Source organism: Colias philodice, chromosome 24 (assembly GCF_061535455.1).
Source record: "Colias philodice isolate Cphi_HAF_F1 chromosome 24, ilColPhil1 Martin Lab GWU primary, whole genome shotgun sequence".
Lineage (NCBI taxonomy): Eukaryota > Metazoa > Arthropoda > Insecta > Lepidoptera > Pieridae > Colias > Colias philodice.
The window spans coordinates 1,723,566-1,743,777 of record NC_143109.1 but is presented as its reverse complement, the minus strand read 5'-3'; the positions used below and the strand labels follow the sequence as shown (position 1 = coordinate 1,743,777).

Here is a 20,212-nt window from a genome sequence, read left to right as displayed (position 1 = left end):
GTTGTTCGTTGTTCGTTTGTTCGTTGTTCGTTGTTCGTTGTTCGTTGTTCGTGTTCGTTGTTCGTTGTTCGTTGTTCGTTGTTCGTTGATCGTTGTTCGTTGTTCGTTGTTCGTTGTTCGTTGTTCGTTGTTCGTTGTTCGTTGTTCGTTGTTCGTTGTTCGTTGTTCGTTGTTCGTTGTTCGTTGTTCGTTGTTCGTTGTTCGTGTTCGTGTTCGTGTTCGTGTTCGTGTCGTGTTCGTTGTTCGTTGTTCGTTGTTCGTTGTTCGTTGTTCGTTGTTCGTTGTTCGTTGTTCGTTGTTCGTTGTTCGTTGTTCGTTGTTCGTTGTTCGTTGTTCGTTGTTCGTTGTTCGTTGTTCGTTGTTCGTTGTTCGTTGTTCGTTGTTCGTTGTTCGTTGTTCGTTGTTCGTTGTTCGTTGTTCGTTGTTCGTTGTTCGTTGTTCGTTGTTCGTTGTTCGTTGTTCGTTGTTCGTTGTTCGTTGTTCGTTGTTCGTTGTTCGTTGTTCGTTGTTCGGTGTTCGTTGTTCGTTGTTCGTTGTTCGTGTTCGTGTTTGTGTATGTTCACATTCACATTCGCATTCACATTCACATTCACATTGTTCGTTGTTCGTTGTTTGTTGTTCGTTGTTCGTTGTTCGCTGTTCGTCTTTCGTTTTCATGTTCGCGTTTGTGTTTGTGTTTGTGTATGTTCACATTCACATTCACATTCACCGTTGTTCGTTGTTCGTTTTCGTTGTTCGATGTTCGTTGTTCGTGTTCGTGTTTGTGTATGTTCACATTCACATTCACATTCACATTGTTCGTTGTTCGTTGTTCGTTGTTCGTTGTTCGTTGTTCGTTGTTCGTTGTTCGTTGTTCGTTGTTCGTTGTTCGCTGTTCGCTGTTCGTTGTTCGTTTTCATGTTCGCGTTTGTGTTTGTGTTTGTGTATGTTCACATTCACATTCACATTCACATTCACATTCACCGTTGTTCGTTGTTCGTTGTTCAATAAATCTACAAAGTTTGAACGAAATCTGGCCGTTTAAAGTGGGTCAAAATCGCGTCCAAAGAAGTCGGTTACAAACAAACATACAAACATACAGGTGAAGCTAATAAAAAGCGTGTAAAAAGTGCTATCTGTCACCGAAAGAATTTTTCAAATCGGACCATTAGTTCCTGAGATTAGCGCGTTCGAACAAAAAAACAAACAAACTCTTCAGCTTTATAATATTAGTATAGATTTTATTTAATTATTATCAGTCACCTGCAACAAATGCGGCAGTATATGCGCACTAGGCGCCGGCGCAGCCCTGTACAGCGCCGCGGCCGCTGAGAGACAGCGTGCGCTGGCTGCCGGCTGAGCACTGACCACCTCAGCGAGTGACGTCAGCGCTGAGAACATCGCTGGCAACAGCTCGTGGCGGATCAGTGCCTCCTGTGATAATATCAAAGTATTTTAATATTGACGATGTTGTATTTAACACGTTGATAACTTTCTTTTGTCATTTTTTTATGGTACTGCTAATTTTAGAAATAGAAAGTAAAGAGTTTATGATCACTAAAAGATTTTTTTTAATACTCCAGTTTAAAATATTAACAAGAAAAAAAGACCGAGCTAAATTGAGAATCTTCTGTAATTTTAAGTCGATTAACAAACAAATTATTTTTATGATCAATTTACGGACTGTATACAGTAGTTGCTACAAAAGTATGGTCACCTTATGAACAGTGTCGAGGCAGTGCAGTGCGTGCAAGCTGGCGGGTGCTCCGCCCCCGAGCCCGTCGAGGGTGGAGGCCGAGGGCTCCACGCTGCACACCTTGCATAGACACTCGCCTAGCGCCTCCACGTCTTTTGGCGTAAATCTGTAAAATATAACTTTATATATTACTAGCTTTCCGCCCGCGGCTTCGTCCGCGTTTTCAAAGAAAAACCCGCATAATTCCCGTTCCCGTATGATTTCCGGGATAAAACCTATCCTATGTGTTAATCCAAGTTACCCTCTATATGTGTGCTAAATTACATTATAATCAGTTCAGTAGTATTTGCGTGAAAGAGTAACAAACATTACATTACATACACATACATCCATCATTACAAACTTTCACATTTATGATATAAGTAGGATTAGTAGGACAAATACAATAAAAAATGGATCGTCTAGTCAGTTATTATAATTTAGAGCACTTTTACTCGTATCGCATTGACACTTACATACATCATAGTTACTTTTATATTACATCAAATATAAAATAATTAAATAAAAACATCAATAAATAACTCACGTGGGTCTAATATGTTGGAATATGAGCGGGAATATTTGCACAAGCGTCGTGAGGAAGCTTAGTGACGGTGAATACGTTTCCGGAGGTTTGCCGTCTTCAGACACTGAAACGAGTTAGAAAATTATAATTTTCTTGCTTGATTTCGCAGACTTTCATTACCATATTATTTAGTTTATTGATTTAGTGATCCTTCGAGCCGGATCGTCAACTTAATAGATAAAAAACAGCTAGTGAAGAAATTAACATCAACGTGCCCAAGATAACTGGTAGGTCACTGCATTTGTTGCAATATTGACAAAGGTGGTGTCCACTGAAAATCAGTGGAGAATGTTTCATAAATGTCTTCAGATTCTCAAATCACTGAGTGGTTATTATCCATTTTGTACCGTGATAAGTTAATTTTAATTTTTTTTATGTCATAATAATTAAATATTAAGTATTAATGTAGATGTCGTAGCCATATCGTAGATTTGTTCATTTCATGAAATGGTCGCATTTCATAATGTGGCCAACCTAATTTGACCAGATCGTTTTACAAATAAATGTATTTTCTTTCTTTCATCTATACCTGTCGCGTGTGTATCGGCCGGCAGGCGTGAGGCGATGCTCCGCCAAGCAGCCCAAGCAGCAGGCCACACGCGGGCACCCGCCCCACCCCCCGCAGCCCCCGGCCCTTCGCCCTCCGCCCGCCCCGCTGCGGACACCACCTCTTGGAACGACTTCAACGCCGCCACCGACACCTACAAAAACAATTATGAGGGTAAAGTCGCATCGAGTGTGAGGAAACACTTATTGGATAAGAAAAACAGCAAAACATGGCCAGACGGAAACCGACGGAAACAAAAAAAAATACTCAATTGGGTGTTTGGGCTCCGTACCGAAAGGCTTAAACAGGGCCCTATTAATAAAACTTCGTTGTTCGTCTGTCACCAGGCTGCATCTCATGAACCGTAATAGTTAAACATTTGAAAATTTCAGAGAATATGGTATTTCTGTTGCCATTAACAAAAAATACTAAAAAGAAGATAAAATAAAAAAAAACGTACCTCATGACTCCTCCTAAGTGCAAAGTCCACAATGAAGTCCAATAATGCAGTCCACGACCGCGGGAAGTCCCCCACCGTGGTTAATAACGCGAATCGCGAATGAAACACGCGTGATACACCCGATAATGTTAGCACCTATAAAAGGGGGTTAAACTCAAACTCAAGCATTTATTTATTCAATTAGACTTCTTATAAAAGCACTTTTGAATCGTCATAACATTTTTAACATTTACCACCTTGGAAAGAAACTCCATAGTTGCTCTTTTGCGTTAATAGAAAATGCTGTAAATATTTAAATAGTGAAGATTGATGGCAAAACATTTTTCTTCATTTTATTTTCAAATTCACCATTGCAGTGAACACTGTGTTGAAAAAAGTTGGCAATAATAAAGGTTACTTACACCTTTTTAAGAAGAGTAAATATAATAATCAAAAAATAAAAACGTATTACTCAATATTCTATTCTAAAAATGTAGCAAAAAGCGCATTAAAACTCAAACACTAATTTATTCAATAAGGCTTCTTTTGAAGCACTATTAACCTAAACATAGTTTTACCATTTTCCCTCGGTTAGGAAAGAACAATAGAGACGAGAAAGTAAGATACTCTGAAGATATTCTTATTGGTATATCACAGCAAATATTTTTACAGATTATTTTATTTTGTTAAAAATTGTTTGGTTTGAATAATAAAAACACACATTACAAAAACTTTATGAACGATGGCACCCATAAAAAAGCTTAAAAAGCATACCTGTGTCTCCGCCCATTGCTTTTGCGCCGTGTTTCTAGTGTGGTGTATGAGAATATGCTCCCCGGTGTCCACCTTCTCCGAGCTCGCTATGTTCGATTGTTTTTGAACCTGAAAAAATAAGAATGTTAACTACCGCACACGTGTTTTGTGTTCAAGATAAACATAGCTTTTAAGCTACGTACTTGTTCTATAATAAAAAAAATGTAAGTTGCGTATCGTGGCGGTAACGTCAAAACACATCTATGCGCTCTTTAAAAAACAATGCCTAATAGACTCGAAAGCAGAGTTTTGTTTCGGACAATTTTTTAGCACGATTTTGTGCCTAGTTGGTTATTTAATGTATCACAACGATTAAACGGTTTGAATGATTTGAATGTTGAGCGAGCAGCGCGTGTACAGGTATGCACGTGTCTCGAACCAGCGTGACCCGGACTAGCGTGACCCGGACTAGCATGACCCGAACTAGCGTGGCCCGACCCAGCGTGACCCTCATTAGCATGGCCCGAACCAGCGTGACCCGAACTAGCGTGACCCGAACTAGCGTGGCCCGGACTAGCGTGTACCTCACTAGCGTGTCCCTCACTAGCGTGACCCCAACTAGCCTGACCCTCACTAGCGTGACCCGGACTAGCGTGACACACCTGCTGCAGCATGGGGAACAGCACGTTGAGCAGCGCGCGCCAAGCAGGCCGGCTGAGCAGCGTGCCGTGCGCGCCGATGCAGCTGAACAGCGTCTGGCTCGCTGCTCGACGCACTGGCGCTCGTGGTTCTGTGCATAGCTCACCTGGAAGGGAAAGCTGTTGTAAAAAACTATACTACGCCTTGTGGAATGCCATTAGAGAACCAAAACGACCCTTAGACCTAATAAATTATATCCTAAAACCTTCCCGTTGAATCCCTCTATCTATTAAAAAAACCGCATCAAAATCCGTTGCGTAGTCCTAAAAATTTAAGCATACATAGGGACAGAGAAAGCAACTTTGTTTTATACTATGTAGTGATGTTTCGTTCAAGATATTCTTATTTTATTACCCTTTTTAAAGAACACTTAAAATAACACACAAGATAGACAATAGTAATTTGTAACTTGAAAATACTAATATACCTAATAAATAAATTGTTTAAAAAATTAATTTCGATCGAACATGCGGGTACGTGAACTTTTATACACGATGGTAAGAACGTGAACTTATATTATTTATATTTATATCTATATCATGTCATCTGAAATTATAAGAATACATTTTGTGCATTTTTTATTATTAGAAATTCACTTTTAACACTTAATATACTAAGTACTTACTCAACCGCACATAAAGACACATCCACAGTCTGTCCAGGGGCGGTAAGTCGGGACTGCTTTCCGGACAAGCGGCTGCTTCGTTAGCAAGCGCCACGGACAGTTTGTCCCGGTTGTGGTAGAGATAGTCTGATATGTTCCACTGTACATGAAAATTAAAGGTTTATTAGTATTGAGTGTGTGTGGGTTTATACGTAGTTAGTAAAAAATGGATTTAGATTTAAAATAACAAAACTAAATGATACAATTGATTGCGATATTAAAACTGTATACTGTTAGCAGAATGTACTATGTATGTTATAGCGTAACTTCTCTTTATTTAGTACCTAAATGTCTAGAATCAAATTCAAATGAGAGTGCTTTATGGCCTTTGTGTAAGTGTTTATCAAAGTGTAAGTGTAAAGTGTTGTGTGAAGTATAAGTATAGTGTCTTTATCAAAGTGTTAGTGTAAAGCGAAGTGTTATGTGTGATGTATAAGTATAGTGTCTTTTGGGAGTTAAGTGTAAGTGTCAAGCATTAAGTGTAACAGTCCAACATTACGTGTTACCCTACATCACTCACCATAAGCCCAACAGCAGTTAAACTAATGTTCAGCTCCTTGGTCTGCCTGGCGAACGCGGCTGCAGCAGCGAGCACGCGACGCAGACAGCGTGGTCCTGCGCAGCCGAGCAGGTCGCCCGCCACCAGCTGCGCGCATTGGAACGCGGAGCGGACTAGCTGCTCGCTGGGGGGGGGATATTATGAAATATTAAAGGGGGGTGAATATACACATTATATATAAATACTAGCGATCCGCCCCGGCTTCGCCCGTGGTACATTTTTATGTTTTCTTTCCATAACAACCTCGTACTTCAAGGAATATATAAAAAAAGAATTATCGAAATCGGTCTACCCGTTCACGCGTGATGCCGTGACCGAGGGAAACGGGTTTCATTTTTATATATATAGAAATATCATGGCGTAGGGGAATATACACGGTGTTATACTTCGTCAACAAAATCATAAATGTAATAAAAGCAAGTATTATTTATATTAATAATTAGCTACACCATCAGACGTTCTGTGTGTTTTCTCTGCATAAAAACCTTCCTTGTGCCTTAACTAAAACGTTAAAAAAACAGCCAAATTGGTCGAGCCGTTCTCGACTTTTAAGCCAAGCAACAATTTAGCGACTATAATATAGATGGCAAATAACTATAAAACTTTGAACAGTTTAACTAAAAATGAATTCATCTTAACTGTTGAATATCACTGCCGCTAAAAGACCTTAAAATAATCAATAACATAACAATCCACGTAGACATCTCTAATCAAACGCACTCACACTCGCAAATCACATACCTATGCTGGTCGCAGATAGCGGAGATGATCTCCATCATCAGCGGCCAGGCAGCCCCGAGCTGCTCGCCCCGTGAGTGCAGCAGCCGAGCCGCACATTCCAATTGTCTTGCACGAACGTCACAGTGCCGCACGCTGCATAGTTCTGCTAATGGCTCTAGGATTAGACGTTCCCGGGCCTGGAGACAATAAGTGGCAACTTCTTATTGAAAAAAAAAATATGGGGAAATATCTCTAACAAAGATAAGTCAAATGAAAAGAAGGCTATTTCGAGATTTTTTTGCACGAGAGCCGTAATAAGGTCGACCTTCACCCATCTGAGACTTTTTTTTATGAAATAAAATTTAAAAACAAATATGCCTATCAAAAAGTTCTAAAAAACAGGAACACTAAGTACTTAAGTAACATAACATTTCGCATTTATTAGGTCTGATGATATAGTATAGTACACTTAGAAAAAATTCATCCATCTCAATAAGTAACATTACTTTGAAGACCATAAACTTACCTCAGTAACCAAAGCTGGATTATTGTGGTGATACGTGAAAGCGGCCTGAACTAAATACGTGATGGCTTCCACCCCCCACTCCCTCATACGTATATGCGGGTGTTGACATACCTGCAAATTTATTTGACCATTTTAAGAAATTATATCCTTCCTCATAGAATTAGTTATTTAGAAATTTAGGTTATCATTAAATTACTTTAGTCTTGTAGACTAGATTGTAATTAATATAAGATGGTAATTTAAAGTACTTAGCAACCTTATAAAAAAAAAGATTTGATTCGAATAATAATATAAAATACTAACTTATTTCTGACTAATAGACCATCAAATGGCACTATAATTTACTAGCAGAAAGAAATTAGTGTATAAAAGTATATATTCACTTACTTCAAGAAGGTGATTGGTGATGGGTCGCCACATAACTTCAATCCTGTGCATATTGGCTAAGCCGGTTTCTAAAAGCTTCGCAACTGCGAACAGCGAAGGTTCCTACAAAAAAATATACTTTGTGATAAAAAAAAACAATATATTCATTGATCTTACCTACAACATGAAATAGTTCTGCAAAAATTTCTTGTACAAAGATTTCTTTACAACTGTGATATTACTTTATAAGAAATTATACATTAGTGTAAATTACTGTTAAGTACCTATTAAAGTGTTTCTCACTTACTCTGTTAGAATACGCAAGTTCCATAGCCTCGTTGGACAATTTGCACAACGCGTCGATCAAATGATGGAGTGCTACATCATCCAAATTCTTGGAAGCTTCAAACACCCTGGACAGCATAGCTGATAATGCTGCAAATTTGACAATTAGAACTCACTCAGAATTAATTTCATTTGCGCCATACACCAATAGATTTTGCTTGAACATCTAGATACTATCGCATTAGGATAGTTATTAGGAAAGGAACGCCATTCAAGCTGACTAAAGAACGCCTTTGTGCCAATAAAGAAAACATACTCTTCCCGCCTCGTGACTGAATTATTCTTTAAAAAATTATATTTATAAGCCATTCGAATGCCTAAAACACTAAATATCAAATTCAACATACTCTTCTTCAAATAGATGATGTTCTATAGTACATATTATCTTAATTCAACATTCATAGGAACTTCTGTCTTAATTTTTAAGCAAAAAGAGGGGATCCTTTTCTGTACGCAATATTTCATTCTAAACATTAAAAACAACTCTAAACATAGATCATCATATCAATATCTTCCAGAAACATCCACGCTGCACATTGAGCAATAGCGAGTTCCTGTGAGCGAAGCGTGCGCTAGCTATAGTGGGTGCAAACAAGTAAAAAACAAGTAAAACCGCGTGCTAAGGCCAGCAAGCTCCAACCCGGTGCGGACGGACACAAGCGACCCTGTACTGGAGACATGCCACGACTACTGTGGCTCTTTTTTATCTGTGGGCCCATTTGGAACAAGCCAATTAAATCATCATCAACTTTTCCTGGGAGAATTTTCACGTTAATATAGAACTTATAGAGTCATTAAGTTAAAATTTATTCCTGCTAATCACGACATATGAGCTTTTTGCGCGCAAAATTAGGCACCATTCCAAACAAAAATAATAATTTCCCTGCCCTAAGCATGAAATATTCACAAACGATAATTCCAAATAAGCGCACACCAATCAATATATTTGTATTACAGATATCAATACCGCTCATAACTCCGAGGGAATCGGCCACCGGAACTTGCTGACCTGAAACCAGTGTATACTGCAACCAAATATAACGACTGATGCTTGTGACTGATGATGGAGATAGTCGTGGCATTTGTTATTTGGTCGGTTAATATATTTCATTAGTCAGTAAATTTCGGGTTGTTTACATTGTTTAATTTATGATGGTTATATTATGCTTCGATTAATTCCTAACTGCATCGTTATAGGACATTTGAACATACCATTAGAAAATGTTGTTACGAACAAGATGTAATAACAAAAAATAGATAATATTGTTAGCTTATTATTCACAGGCGTAGTCATAATGCACATTTTTATAAAACAAGTTATAAATATATGAGGTTTTAATTTACTATTTAGAAACATATAACTATTAGGTTACTTTAACAGTTTAACCCCCATTTCTTTAATTACTATTCCCCTCCATTAATATAGTCAAAATGGGTAAAAATAATGGAAACAAATATTAATAAATATTTATTTAATTGGAAATTCTCTTACCAGGTAGATCAGCCATGACCGCAGAGGTGCTCATCACAGCATTAGCATCCGCACTCGCTCGACTTGCCTTCATGCTGCCGCCTGTAGATGGCTTTAAGCCTAAGATCCAAACCTGTAAAAACAATGAAAAAATAAATAAAAATATAGAACACAGATCTGATTACAAGTGTTCTTCTTCTTTTTCTTGCATACATAATAAACATTTCCTTTAATTAAAAATTCAATTCGGGATACATTGTTTACTATAGAGACTGACATTATAATAAAACAAAGTTTGGTTGCTTTGGAATCCTATTAGCATTATTTCAGAAACTTTTGAAATTATCAGTCTGTATTCTTTTTAAATCACTAAATATCCTAAATCCGAAAATTCCTTTAAGCTTCTTGTCCACATGTCCATAACAAGACATCCTTTTTTTAACAAGACTTTCTTTAACCAGAAGACCTTCCATCATTAACTAGACAAAATATCCCAATATTATGTCCATAACAAGACATCCCGGGCACCAAACCCACTGACCAAATGCTGTAGCGTGGTAAGCACGGGCAGCCAGGCCTGCTGCAGCGTGTCCCCGTCACGCCGGGCCGCGGCTAATAACGCACGCATGGCTGTCACGTGACGTGACGTCACCATTACGAACGATTGCTGTTGACCTGGATAAGTAAATAATTTTTATTGTATACACTGATCAAATTAACAGACAAACATAAAAGGATAGGGTATGAATGAATTAACTGAATGTGGAAATAATAAATATAGTTAATTTTAATTTAAAGGTGTAAAAGGATTTAGTTGTGTTTGATTTAATGCCAATATTGACTTATGTCGAGCACACTTTAGCGTTGTAAAATGTTTGAAATATTTTTAAGAATCCATGATTCCAGGATCTCATTCAAATGTTCCAATTTTCCTGTAAAGTCCTAAAAATACTTGGTATTTGTTGTATTTATGTGAAACATCTTTAGGCACATGTAAAACTGATTTCTGGCATATGATGGTACATATATACTATATATACAAAATCTATATGCAGCAGAGTTTTATTTATGTATTTAGCTGTGCTCCGCGGTTCACCCGCATTGCTCCGCAACTGTTGTTCTTAGGGCTCCCACACATAAACACGATACGACGTCGCGTCGTACAACGATGCGGCGTCGTATCGTGTTTATGTGTGGGAGCCCTTATCGTGAAACGATACAGGGCGATTCGTCCTCCCAGTAACCCGCCCGTATTAGCGGGCGGCGCCAGCAACCTGCTGCAGAGGACGAATCGTCCTGAACAGCATCCCCCCCTTCGGAGGCCGCGTGTGCGAAGACCACTCGCGCGTGAAACGACGCCGCATCGTTGTACGACGCGACGTCGTATCGTGTTTATGTGTGGGAGCCCTTAGGGTGATGATATATAGCCTATAACCTTTCTCAATAAATGGGCTATCTAACACCGAAATAATTTTTCATATCGGACCAGTAGTTCCTGAGATTAGCGCGTTCAAACAAACAAACGTCAACTTTATAATCACTATCACTACATAGTATAAAACAAAGTCGCTTTCTCTGTCCCTATGTCCTTTTGTATGCTTAAATCTTTAAAACTACGCAACGGATTTTGATGCGGTTTTTTTTAATAGATAGAGTGATTCAAGAGGAAGGTTTTAGTATATAATTTGTTAGGTTTTAGACAAAGCGGGCGAAGCCGCGGGCAGTAAGCTAGTATTAGTATAGATTACCTGGTGGCTGTGCACACGGCAGCGGCGTGCCGACCCACACCACGTGGTGCCGCAGGTCAGCAGGCGGGGCGGGCGCCCGGGCAGCCGGCCAGGGGCAGGCCAGGGCCGCTAGCGCACCCAGCACGGGCACGCAGTACTGCGCCGGTAGCGCGCACCGGCAAAGTGCGCCTACGCACGCGTCACGCGCGTTCGTCACGCCCACCTCAACGAGACCAATAAACTACCAGTTAACACATCAAACTTAATTAGTGAGCAAAAAAGATCAACCGAGTTACGACGATGCGACCAAACTGGGTTTGTAAGCAAGATGATAAATCTGATATTTCATCAAGGAATGTGTTAAAAAATAGTATATAGATAAATTAGAGTTACTACCTTGTGATCAAACTAAATTTGGGAGCATGATAACAAATCGGGTTATTAACAAATGTGTTAAATAGTATTGGACCAAAATGAGAGCCTTGAAGGACACTCGGAACTTATATTGTACATAATAGAGGGAAAACAATATACAACAGAATAAAAATCTCGCTCAATCAAGTAAAATATTACTTGATAAAGCCTTTGTAAGAATTTATTTAAAATACTATAAATAAGCAACATTTTTAAGTAATATTTTATGTGAAACCTTGTGAAACGCTGTACAAAAATCGAACATTATTTTTTTTTTAGAACAGAGAGAACTAGAACATTACAACAATCTAGGGAACTAATGTATAAATTTAAATGGATTTAAGAATCGATTAAAGACGCTAAAATTAGTCTAATCATTAATATAAGATTTCTGCTCTTACGAATTTCAATAAATATTTTCGAAATATATATTTTATACGTTTCTATTACACAACAAATAGCTACATACCTTTCCACTGACTCTAGCAAGAGTCTGTATGGCACGTAGAATATTTTCTAGTTCTCCAATACTCGCTTCGGCGAGTACGGACAAACCCCACACTAGACCGCACCACGATGATTTGATTAACTGGAATTATATTTTATTATTTACTCTTTCATATGTTTAACATAAAAAGGTGATATTAACTACATTAAGTTGGGAAAAACCAGTTTTTTCAATAGTTAGTAAGTTTGAAGTAATCTTTGCCACCTACTGATTAATACTATTATTTAAAATTTATTTGAATCTTAAAATAATGATGTATTCTGAAAGTAATGTCGGAATCATTATATGAAGCGTGTTAACAAATGGACACCTCTTCTTAATTATAAATTAGACAACAGAAGTGGTTTATTGTTATGTATTTTATCTTTTTTTAATTATTATTTCATTACTATAAAATTATCCTGTAATCAATGTATTTTAATCGAACCTGCAAACTGAGTTGTCTCTCTTTTTCTTCAGCTTCACTATCTATTTTCTTAACAAGATTTGAATTCTGATCGGCTTTAGCGTCATGACCGTTGTTCGTTATATCTTCACTTGCTGTCTTATTATGATCTGATTCTGAAAGCGTTCAATTAAAATAAATAATAAAAAAATGTTCTTTAATTTATGCTATGTTTTATTTGTTGTAAATTTTGAAGTAAAATCGATTACTTCTTTTCTTTTTACCTTTATCAGTGATAGCTTTGGTGTTAGCGTTAACTTCTTTTTCGTCATTGTCATTTTGCGTATCGTCATACAGCTCTTGCAACCTAAAATGAATGTAAGGTAACATTACTAAATACGCCTAGGATACATTGTTTTAGTAGTTCCAAGAATATCAAATATCAAGCTAAATTATTATTAAGGAGAAAAAACAGAAGCTATAAGCTGGATTATATTTTTCTTTTGAAGTGAAACTTCTTTAGGCGCGTTGAGAGTAAAATTTCAAGGTCGCGTCATGGCATTGCCGTCACATCATGGATTAAGGCGACGATTTTACTTTGGTTGAATCTTACCAAAGAAGTTTCACTTCTGACACGTGTGCTCGGCACACACGCTCTTTTTTATTGGGTTTCTGGATATATTTCCATACATACCTATAATAATCATCCCCCTCCACGCTTATAGCAATGGATCGTATGATCTCAATGAGGCACGCGTAGGCCACGGATATTCCGTAACCCTCTTGTATAGTCGGTGCTTCTGTGCGATCCAGCATTTCTATACTGTTAAAATAATTATTTTTAATGAGCATTGAATTGAAATCAAACATTTAGGATTTTTTTTTTCATTAAATTATTATACTTACATGTTTAAAAGGGAACATTTTGTGGACATTTTTGTGAAATACATGACAATGTATAGAATGACTGATATTACATGATATTATGCTACGATTATTTTTAGGTCATATACCATTTTTGCTTTTAAACACCATTAAAAATAAGATTTTTAGATATTGAATGTGTCATTTTTCATTTCTCTGGAACATGAGTTGTGTTATGTACTTACTAGACAGATTTCGCTGTTCCGGGCTCGAAGGTGACACACAGCGGAAGCCACACCCCCTTCCAATAGAAACCGGCCTGTTGAGGGACTGCGGTTGAACCTGTTACATACGAGAGTTTACGTTATAGAACAATTGCAATTGTCCCATGATTATACACATGTTCATTGTATTTGCGACCATACAAAGGATTCATAGGGATTGTTATGATGTATATTTTATTATTTCTACTTAATATTTTTGAAAATTGTTACATCTGTGACCGTTTGTTCTAGAAATTTACCATGTACTAAACCTACTTTGCTTCAATCACTAACGATCTATAGTTTTAAACTTACTTTTCGCATGTTGAGTTTACCTGTAAGTGTTTTTTTACATTGACCTTATAATTTTGCATGTGAATTTTCATATTTATCTGTAATGTAAACAAACGACCTACCAAAGACCATAGACCAAAATAAATAAATAAAATAATATCTAGTTGGCCATGACTATACATATAACAACAATAAAATGTTATTTAACGTGATATTAATGCTAGAAACCTTCCATTTATTGTACAATTCTGTGTCTGCTTGGGACATTGTGTATGATGGCAGTGAACGTGATGAAACCAGTAAAATCAATGTATTTATATTGAATGACTAGTTGTGCTCCGGGGTTTTACCCGCAGTACTCCGCTCCTGTTGGTCTTAGCGTGATGATATATAGCCTATAGCCTTTCTCGATAAATGGGCTATCTAGCACCAAAAGAATTTTTCAAATCGGACCAGTAGTTCCCAAGATTAGCGCGTTCAAACAAACATACTCTTCAGCTTTATAATATTAGTATAGATTACTTGTTTAAACATTTGTTATCCAAGGTATATGGTTCAACGAATTTTTAAGCAAGTAAATCTCATTTGTAACTGCCTATAACTATTGCTTGCTTATCGAATTAGATATATCGAATTCATATTTACCATGACATTATAACATGAATATAACATCGTATCATAGTAATAATAATTAATCTTTTTCAATATAATACTTTTCCATATTTTTTTTATGTTATCATCATTGGCGTACAACTACCCTCACAATCACGCTAAAAATTCTTCCCAAGTGAAACTTTGCATACACGTTTATTAACCCAGATAAGCCTGAAACTAAAATTTTCTGAAAATTTTGAAAAAAGTTACATTATTTAGTTTATTAGATCTTATGCAACATAAAAAAAATTATGAAAAAAAAATTAAGTGTAAGGCTTTCAGGGAAACAGCCGTCCTATATGTAGGACAGTAGGATAATAAGAGGAAATAAAAGACCATTTATGACAAAACATAATGTAATCAAAAAGTGTAGTTTATTAGATAACTATTGATTATATTACCCATTGTTATATGTAATTTACTAGATTAATACTATTTATGAATGATATGTTTAAAAACACTTGACACACACTCCAACATCCATAAAACATACCCTAACAGTGTAGCACCAACCCAAGCTTTGAACGCGTACCTAATAGGTTTACCTTTTATGTGCTGTTTGCAGCCATGTCTACCATAGTAGGGGATCATGGCCTCATCTACACTGTAATGCTCTTCAAGAGGAGAAAACTCTAAGAACTTTTTATTTAGAAGTGTAACTAGGGGGCGTACTTTTGTGTATTTGTCTTGCAAATCCAGATTTTCATTGACATGAAGGTGGCGAAAAATAAAGTCAAATCTATCCCTAGTCATAACCGAGCTGATCAATTCATTCTTTGTATCAGGGGAGTTTTCCCAATACATTCTTCTACGGGGGAGCCATGAATAACCACTAACCAACAATATGCCGATGAAACATTTCATATCTTCAGTGGTTATGTCTCCAGGCAAATTCTTTTTGACAGCATATTTATTGCTCTCTGACACCAACAACGAAATAACATCTTCATCTAAGAAGTTTTCAAACCACTCAATTGGGCGCTTATCTTGGCAAGCGCCTTGAACATCTGGCCAATTCACGGGATTTTTTTCCAAGTCCCGTTTTCTCCATGCGTAGGTACGCCTACGTTTAGTTCGACCTGTAGAATCAGAAGGTTCTTCTTCTGTATCACTCACCATAACCTGCCCTTGAATCATTACTTCAGCCGGTTGAAGCAGAATGTTTCGTGGCAAATTATTCAAAGTTACATTATCTTCTTCACCCGAATCTTCGTCAGTGAGACAGTCAGGATCAACAGGAGGAGGTAGAATACATATCAGTTGTTCTCTATAATCTTCTTCATTATCAGAAACATTTTCTAAAGCATCTAAAATTTCATGCGCAGCTAACGGTCTGTATAGAAAAAGTTGTATTATGGTACTAAAATCATGTATATTATCCTACTGTCCTATATATAGTACGCTAGTATTTGTAACAAGTTATTTATTTATTTATTTATTTATTTATTTATTTTGAAAACTACACAGCTTACAGTTTGACTTACTCTACTTATATCTATGATACAATACGCCAATTACGAGTTTTACAATTATTATCAATTACATGTATATTTAAAACAGTAACTTATAAAAGAGTGGTGAGTTGTGTGTGTGGGTGAGTGCGTGCGTGCGTTTGGGTATGTTTGTGTGTATATATGTGTGTGTGTGCATGATTAAAATGTGTTAGGTACGTTAGATAATATTTTAATTACATTGGTTTTAAAACGATTGCGAGGGCTGTTAAATATGTCAAGAGTAGAAAATTTTTGATTGTATATCGAAGGCAGGCGATTAAAGAGTGAGTTCTTCATATATTGGTTTTTTGTACGTGGTATAAAGAATAAAGGAGTATTACGTGTTCGAGTTAGAGGGGTGTTAAAATATATATTTTCTGTTAATTGGGGGCAGTCTAGTTTGTTGTTTAGGAGATCATAAAGAAACATAATATCTGAAAGAGTACGTCTGTCTTCGAGAGTATTCATTTTAAAGAAAATGCAGGATTCTTTGTAGTCCTTAAAGTTATGTTTTGCTTTAAAACTAAGATGCTTCATAAATATCTTTTGTATTTTTTCAATTTTGTCTATATATTTTTTAAAAAATGGTCGCCATATTATACTTCCATATTCTAATATGCTTCTGACGTAACTATGATAAAGCATTTTTAAACACTGAGGGTTCTTAAAAGGTTGACTTGTTCTTAGGATGAAACCAAGGGATTTGTATGCTTTACTGGACATGTACTCAATATGGGCGTCGAAGAAACATTTATCGTCCAGAAGGATGCCGAGATCCTTTACTGAAGTTGTTCTATTAATTAACTGATTATTGATACTATATTCGAATAAAATAATGTTACGTTTACGAGAAAAGCTTATGGTTTGGCATTTTTGAATGTTTACACCGATGTTATTAATTTTAAAATATTCTCCGAGATTATCTAGATCAGATTGGAGTAGATTACAATCGGCGGTACAAGTTACTTTACGGAAAATTTTGTTATCATCGGCATACAGTAAGCAATTTGAGTTCTTAATACAATGTGTTATATCGAAAAGGAAAATGTTAAAGAGTAAAGGTGATATATGGGATCCTTGTGGAACTCCGGAGGTGACGTTTATGAAGTTAGATTTATGACTTCCTATGACTACTGCCTGACGACGGTTTCTAATATAAGATATTACCCATCTATGAAGATTACCCTTAATACCTACAGCATTTAGTTTCCCGGCGAGAACATTATGGTCTACTCTATCGAAAGCCTTTTCGAGATCGGTATAAATGACGTCAATCTGAGCGCCGTCACTTATGTTAGTTAGTAAATAGTTAGTCAATTCTGAAAGGTTTGTGTTAACACTCCGAGACTTAAAAAATCCATGCTGAGATGAAGGAAGACATTGCTTACAATAGCTATACATAAAATCATTAACTATACTGTCCATAACTTTACCGAAGATATTTAAAATTGATATACCCCTGTAGTTAGTAATTTCATTTTTTGAACCTTTTTTAAAAATGGGGATTACACGTGCATCTTTCCATTGTTTGGGGTAGATACCTTCATCCAAAGATCGTTGAAAAATCAATTTTAAGGGAACAGCAAGCCCGTTTACGCATTTTTTAACAAATATAGCAGGAATCCCGTCTAAGCCTGCGCCCTTTTTACTATCTAGTTTTTTAACCGCATTTGTTATCAGTTTATCTGAAATTTTAATTGAATTAATTACGTTAGAATGGGGCTCCTCTGCGTATGGTTTGGGATCGTAGGAAGAAGATTGTATGAATACGCTTTGGAAAAAGCTATTGAAAGCGTTACATATATCTGCACCACAAGAATAAGTCACTCCATTATATACCATACGACATGGCAAGCTGTTGTTTTTGCGTTTGTTATTTACAAAACTCCAAAACTCTTTAGGATTATGAATTATTTCTTTTTCGCACCTATTAATATAATTTTTAAAACATTCTTCTTGTAAAACTTTAATCCTATTTCTTAGTAAAGCAAATGCTGCGTAATCATTCGGGTTTTTAAATTTTTTCCAATTTTTATGAAGTTTAGACTTTTCTTTAATGATATTAATTAATGATGGGGTGTACCATTGAGGGTACTTAAAACGTCCTGAAACCCGCGCAGAGGGTACGTATTTTTCTATGATTGAGTTAAGCTCTTTGTAAAAACCATTAACTGCATCATCAACGGTCCCGTTAGTAAGAATTCGGTGCCATTCAATCTTCCCGAGTGCCGAGTTAATTGACATATAATCAGCTTTAAAAAATTTTTTTATGATCCGTGGATTATTACGCAGGGGTTTTATTTTATAGTTTTTGATGTTTATAAGTAATGGGGGATGAAATTTATCGATATTCACTAAAGCTGGGTCGCATTGTTCGCAAATTAATGAAAGATTTGAAAAAACAAGGTCAAGAATATTTCCGCAACAATTATTAGTGAAGTTATACTGTGAGAGTCCGGATAAATACATAGAATTCATAAAATCGTCGGCGGTTCGCATTAAGAGTGTATTAGAACTATTTTTATTCAAATGTCCGTCAGGCGTCCACGCGAGAAAAGGTAAATTAAAATCACCGATTAATAAAAATGAGTCATTCTGCCTACTCGAATGAAAGTTAACAAAGGATTCGTTGAAGTCGACCAATATACTGGCCGCATTGGAATTCGGTGGAATATATATTGCTCCCACGTGAATATCCGCGTTTTTTGAATATAGATTTAATAGCGTACTACTTAGAACATGACCGGGAATCGTAATCCAAATACATTCAACGTTACCAACGTGGGTCTCGTTTGTTAGAAATGCGGAATAACATCTTTTTATACAAATCATAACTCCGCCTCCCTTCATATTATTACGTCTACGATCATGCCTAAATACGTCGTAACGGCTATCACATATTTCTGAGTCTAACACTCCCTCACACAACCAAGTTTCAGTTATAATTATGATATCATAATTATTATTAATATAAAAATAATATAATAATAATATATAAAAATAATATAAATAAATTATACGTAATTTATTTATATTATTTTGCTAGAATATTTATTTAGTACAAAAGTTAAGGTTATCAACTAGATATTAACACAGAAAAAAACAACTCACGAGTAAAATATAACTTTTTATACATACCTGTCATTTGCCATGTCTGCAACGCACTTTTATTACACACTTATAAGGTAAAATATAAGGTAAAAACTGTTAAAATAACTGTCTTTTTATTTTTTCTAATAAAGCTGACACGTTTCTTACTGCAAATCATAAGACTAAATAATCTTAGATAAAGAGGGTATTCTGATATTTTTTTTTATTTCTACTGTCCTAAATATAGGACAGTAGGCTTATCTGGGTTAAGCAGTTTTATAATGAGCGTATATTGACTTTGAACATTACCGCAACCATATAAGGTGTAAATTTGCATGTCACATCCGTAGTTCAAAAATGTTAATAAAACAACGCAATACAGAACGTAAATAAGAATAAAGCTTATCTTTCTTACACAAGAAACTACATTCATACGTACGCTACGTATATATCTTTCTTACTGACTTCATAACTTGCTATAAAAGTATTTTTGTGTGTTCAATTAAAACAATGCTAATGGACGCGTAAAATTTTCGCATTATTTTTTTAATTAATTTATCCAGGTATATACTCTCATCGGAAAGGCGAAATCCGCTATCACTACACGCGATGCACGCGCCGCTTCACGCCCGGCACGTGCGCGGGGCCCATACAACCCGTGTGGACCTTTGTATTTTCCTTGCAGAATTGCACGTGGGTATTTTTTTATGGATTTTAATTATGTTTCCCATGAGGAAGTTTCTGAATTCGTAGCGTTTTATTATTGTTTTTTTAACAATCTAGAATAGGGATACGAACGGATTTCTACGTTATAAGACAGCTAAGTTCGCTTTCATTGGACAATACTACCATAATGCTACTGTATTTTTAAGATCTTTAGATAGCTATAAATTTTATTCGACATCAATGAAAACATTAAAATTTAATAAATCAATGAAATTTAATGTTTGATGCTATTTAAAACAATTTGACGATATGATTATATTATCCAAAATAGATCTTATCCAGTACGTTGATTACAGACGGAATTTACAGCTAGCCCAAATATTAAACATAGGTAAAACTTTCTGGCCACATTATAATCATAAATAGATTTATTATAATTTCTAGCGAACGCCTTGGATGTCCCCG

The 20,212-nt window shown here is 36.2% G+C and overlaps 1 protein-coding gene across 4 annotated transcripts in view; it reads right to left on the bottom strand.

Annotated features, from left to right (window-relative positions):
- mon2 (Mon2 homolog, regulator of endosome-to-Golgi trafficking) overlaps positions 1-20,212 on the bottom strand; it is a 56,646-nt gene that overhangs the window by 21,431 nt on the left and 15,003 nt on the right. For 2 of the 4 annotated variants that reach the window (XR_016317540.1, XM_089710172.1), the window contains exons 11-32: positions 13,533-13,629; positions 13,118-13,246; positions 12,708-12,790; positions 12,466-12,599; positions 12,000-12,119; positions 11,138-11,339; positions 9,931-10,064; positions 9,411-9,522; positions 8,886-8,927; positions 7,881-8,008; positions 7,595-7,696; positions 7,208-7,318; positions 6,703-6,878; positions 5,923-6,085; positions 5,364-5,502; positions 4,702-4,844; positions 4,061-4,168; positions 3,308-3,442; positions 2,830-3,001; positions 2,262-2,364; positions 1,697-1,841; positions 1,243-1,413 (exon numbers count right to left, since the gene is read on the bottom strand). Coding sequence is in view for 2 of the 4 variants with exons in the window: in XM_089710172.1 (XP_089566298.1) it covers positions 1,243-1,413; positions 1,697-1,841; positions 2,262-2,364; positions 2,830-3,001; positions 3,308-3,442; positions 4,061-4,168; positions 4,702-4,844; positions 5,364-5,502; positions 5,923-6,085; positions 6,703-6,878; positions 7,208-7,318; positions 7,595-7,696; positions 7,881-8,008; positions 8,886-8,927; positions 9,411-9,522; positions 9,931-10,064; positions 11,138-11,339; positions 12,000-12,119; positions 12,466-12,599; positions 12,708-12,790; positions 13,118-13,246; positions 13,533-13,629 (2,849 nt within the window). In the remaining 2 variants the exon portion in view is untranslated. The remainder of the gene's footprint in view (positions 1-1,242; positions 1,414-1,696; positions 1,842-2,261; positions 2,365-2,829; positions 3,002-3,307; positions 3,443-4,060; positions 4,169-4,701; positions 4,845-5,363; positions 5,503-5,922; positions 6,086-6,702; positions 6,879-7,207; positions 7,319-7,594; positions 7,697-7,880; positions 8,009-8,885; positions 8,928-9,410; positions 9,523-9,930; positions 10,065-11,137; positions 11,340-11,999; positions 12,120-12,465; positions 12,600-12,707; positions 12,791-13,117; positions 13,247-13,532; positions 13,630-20,212) is intronic. The other 2 variants (XR_016317541.1, XM_089710171.1) reach the window with 1 other exon arrangement.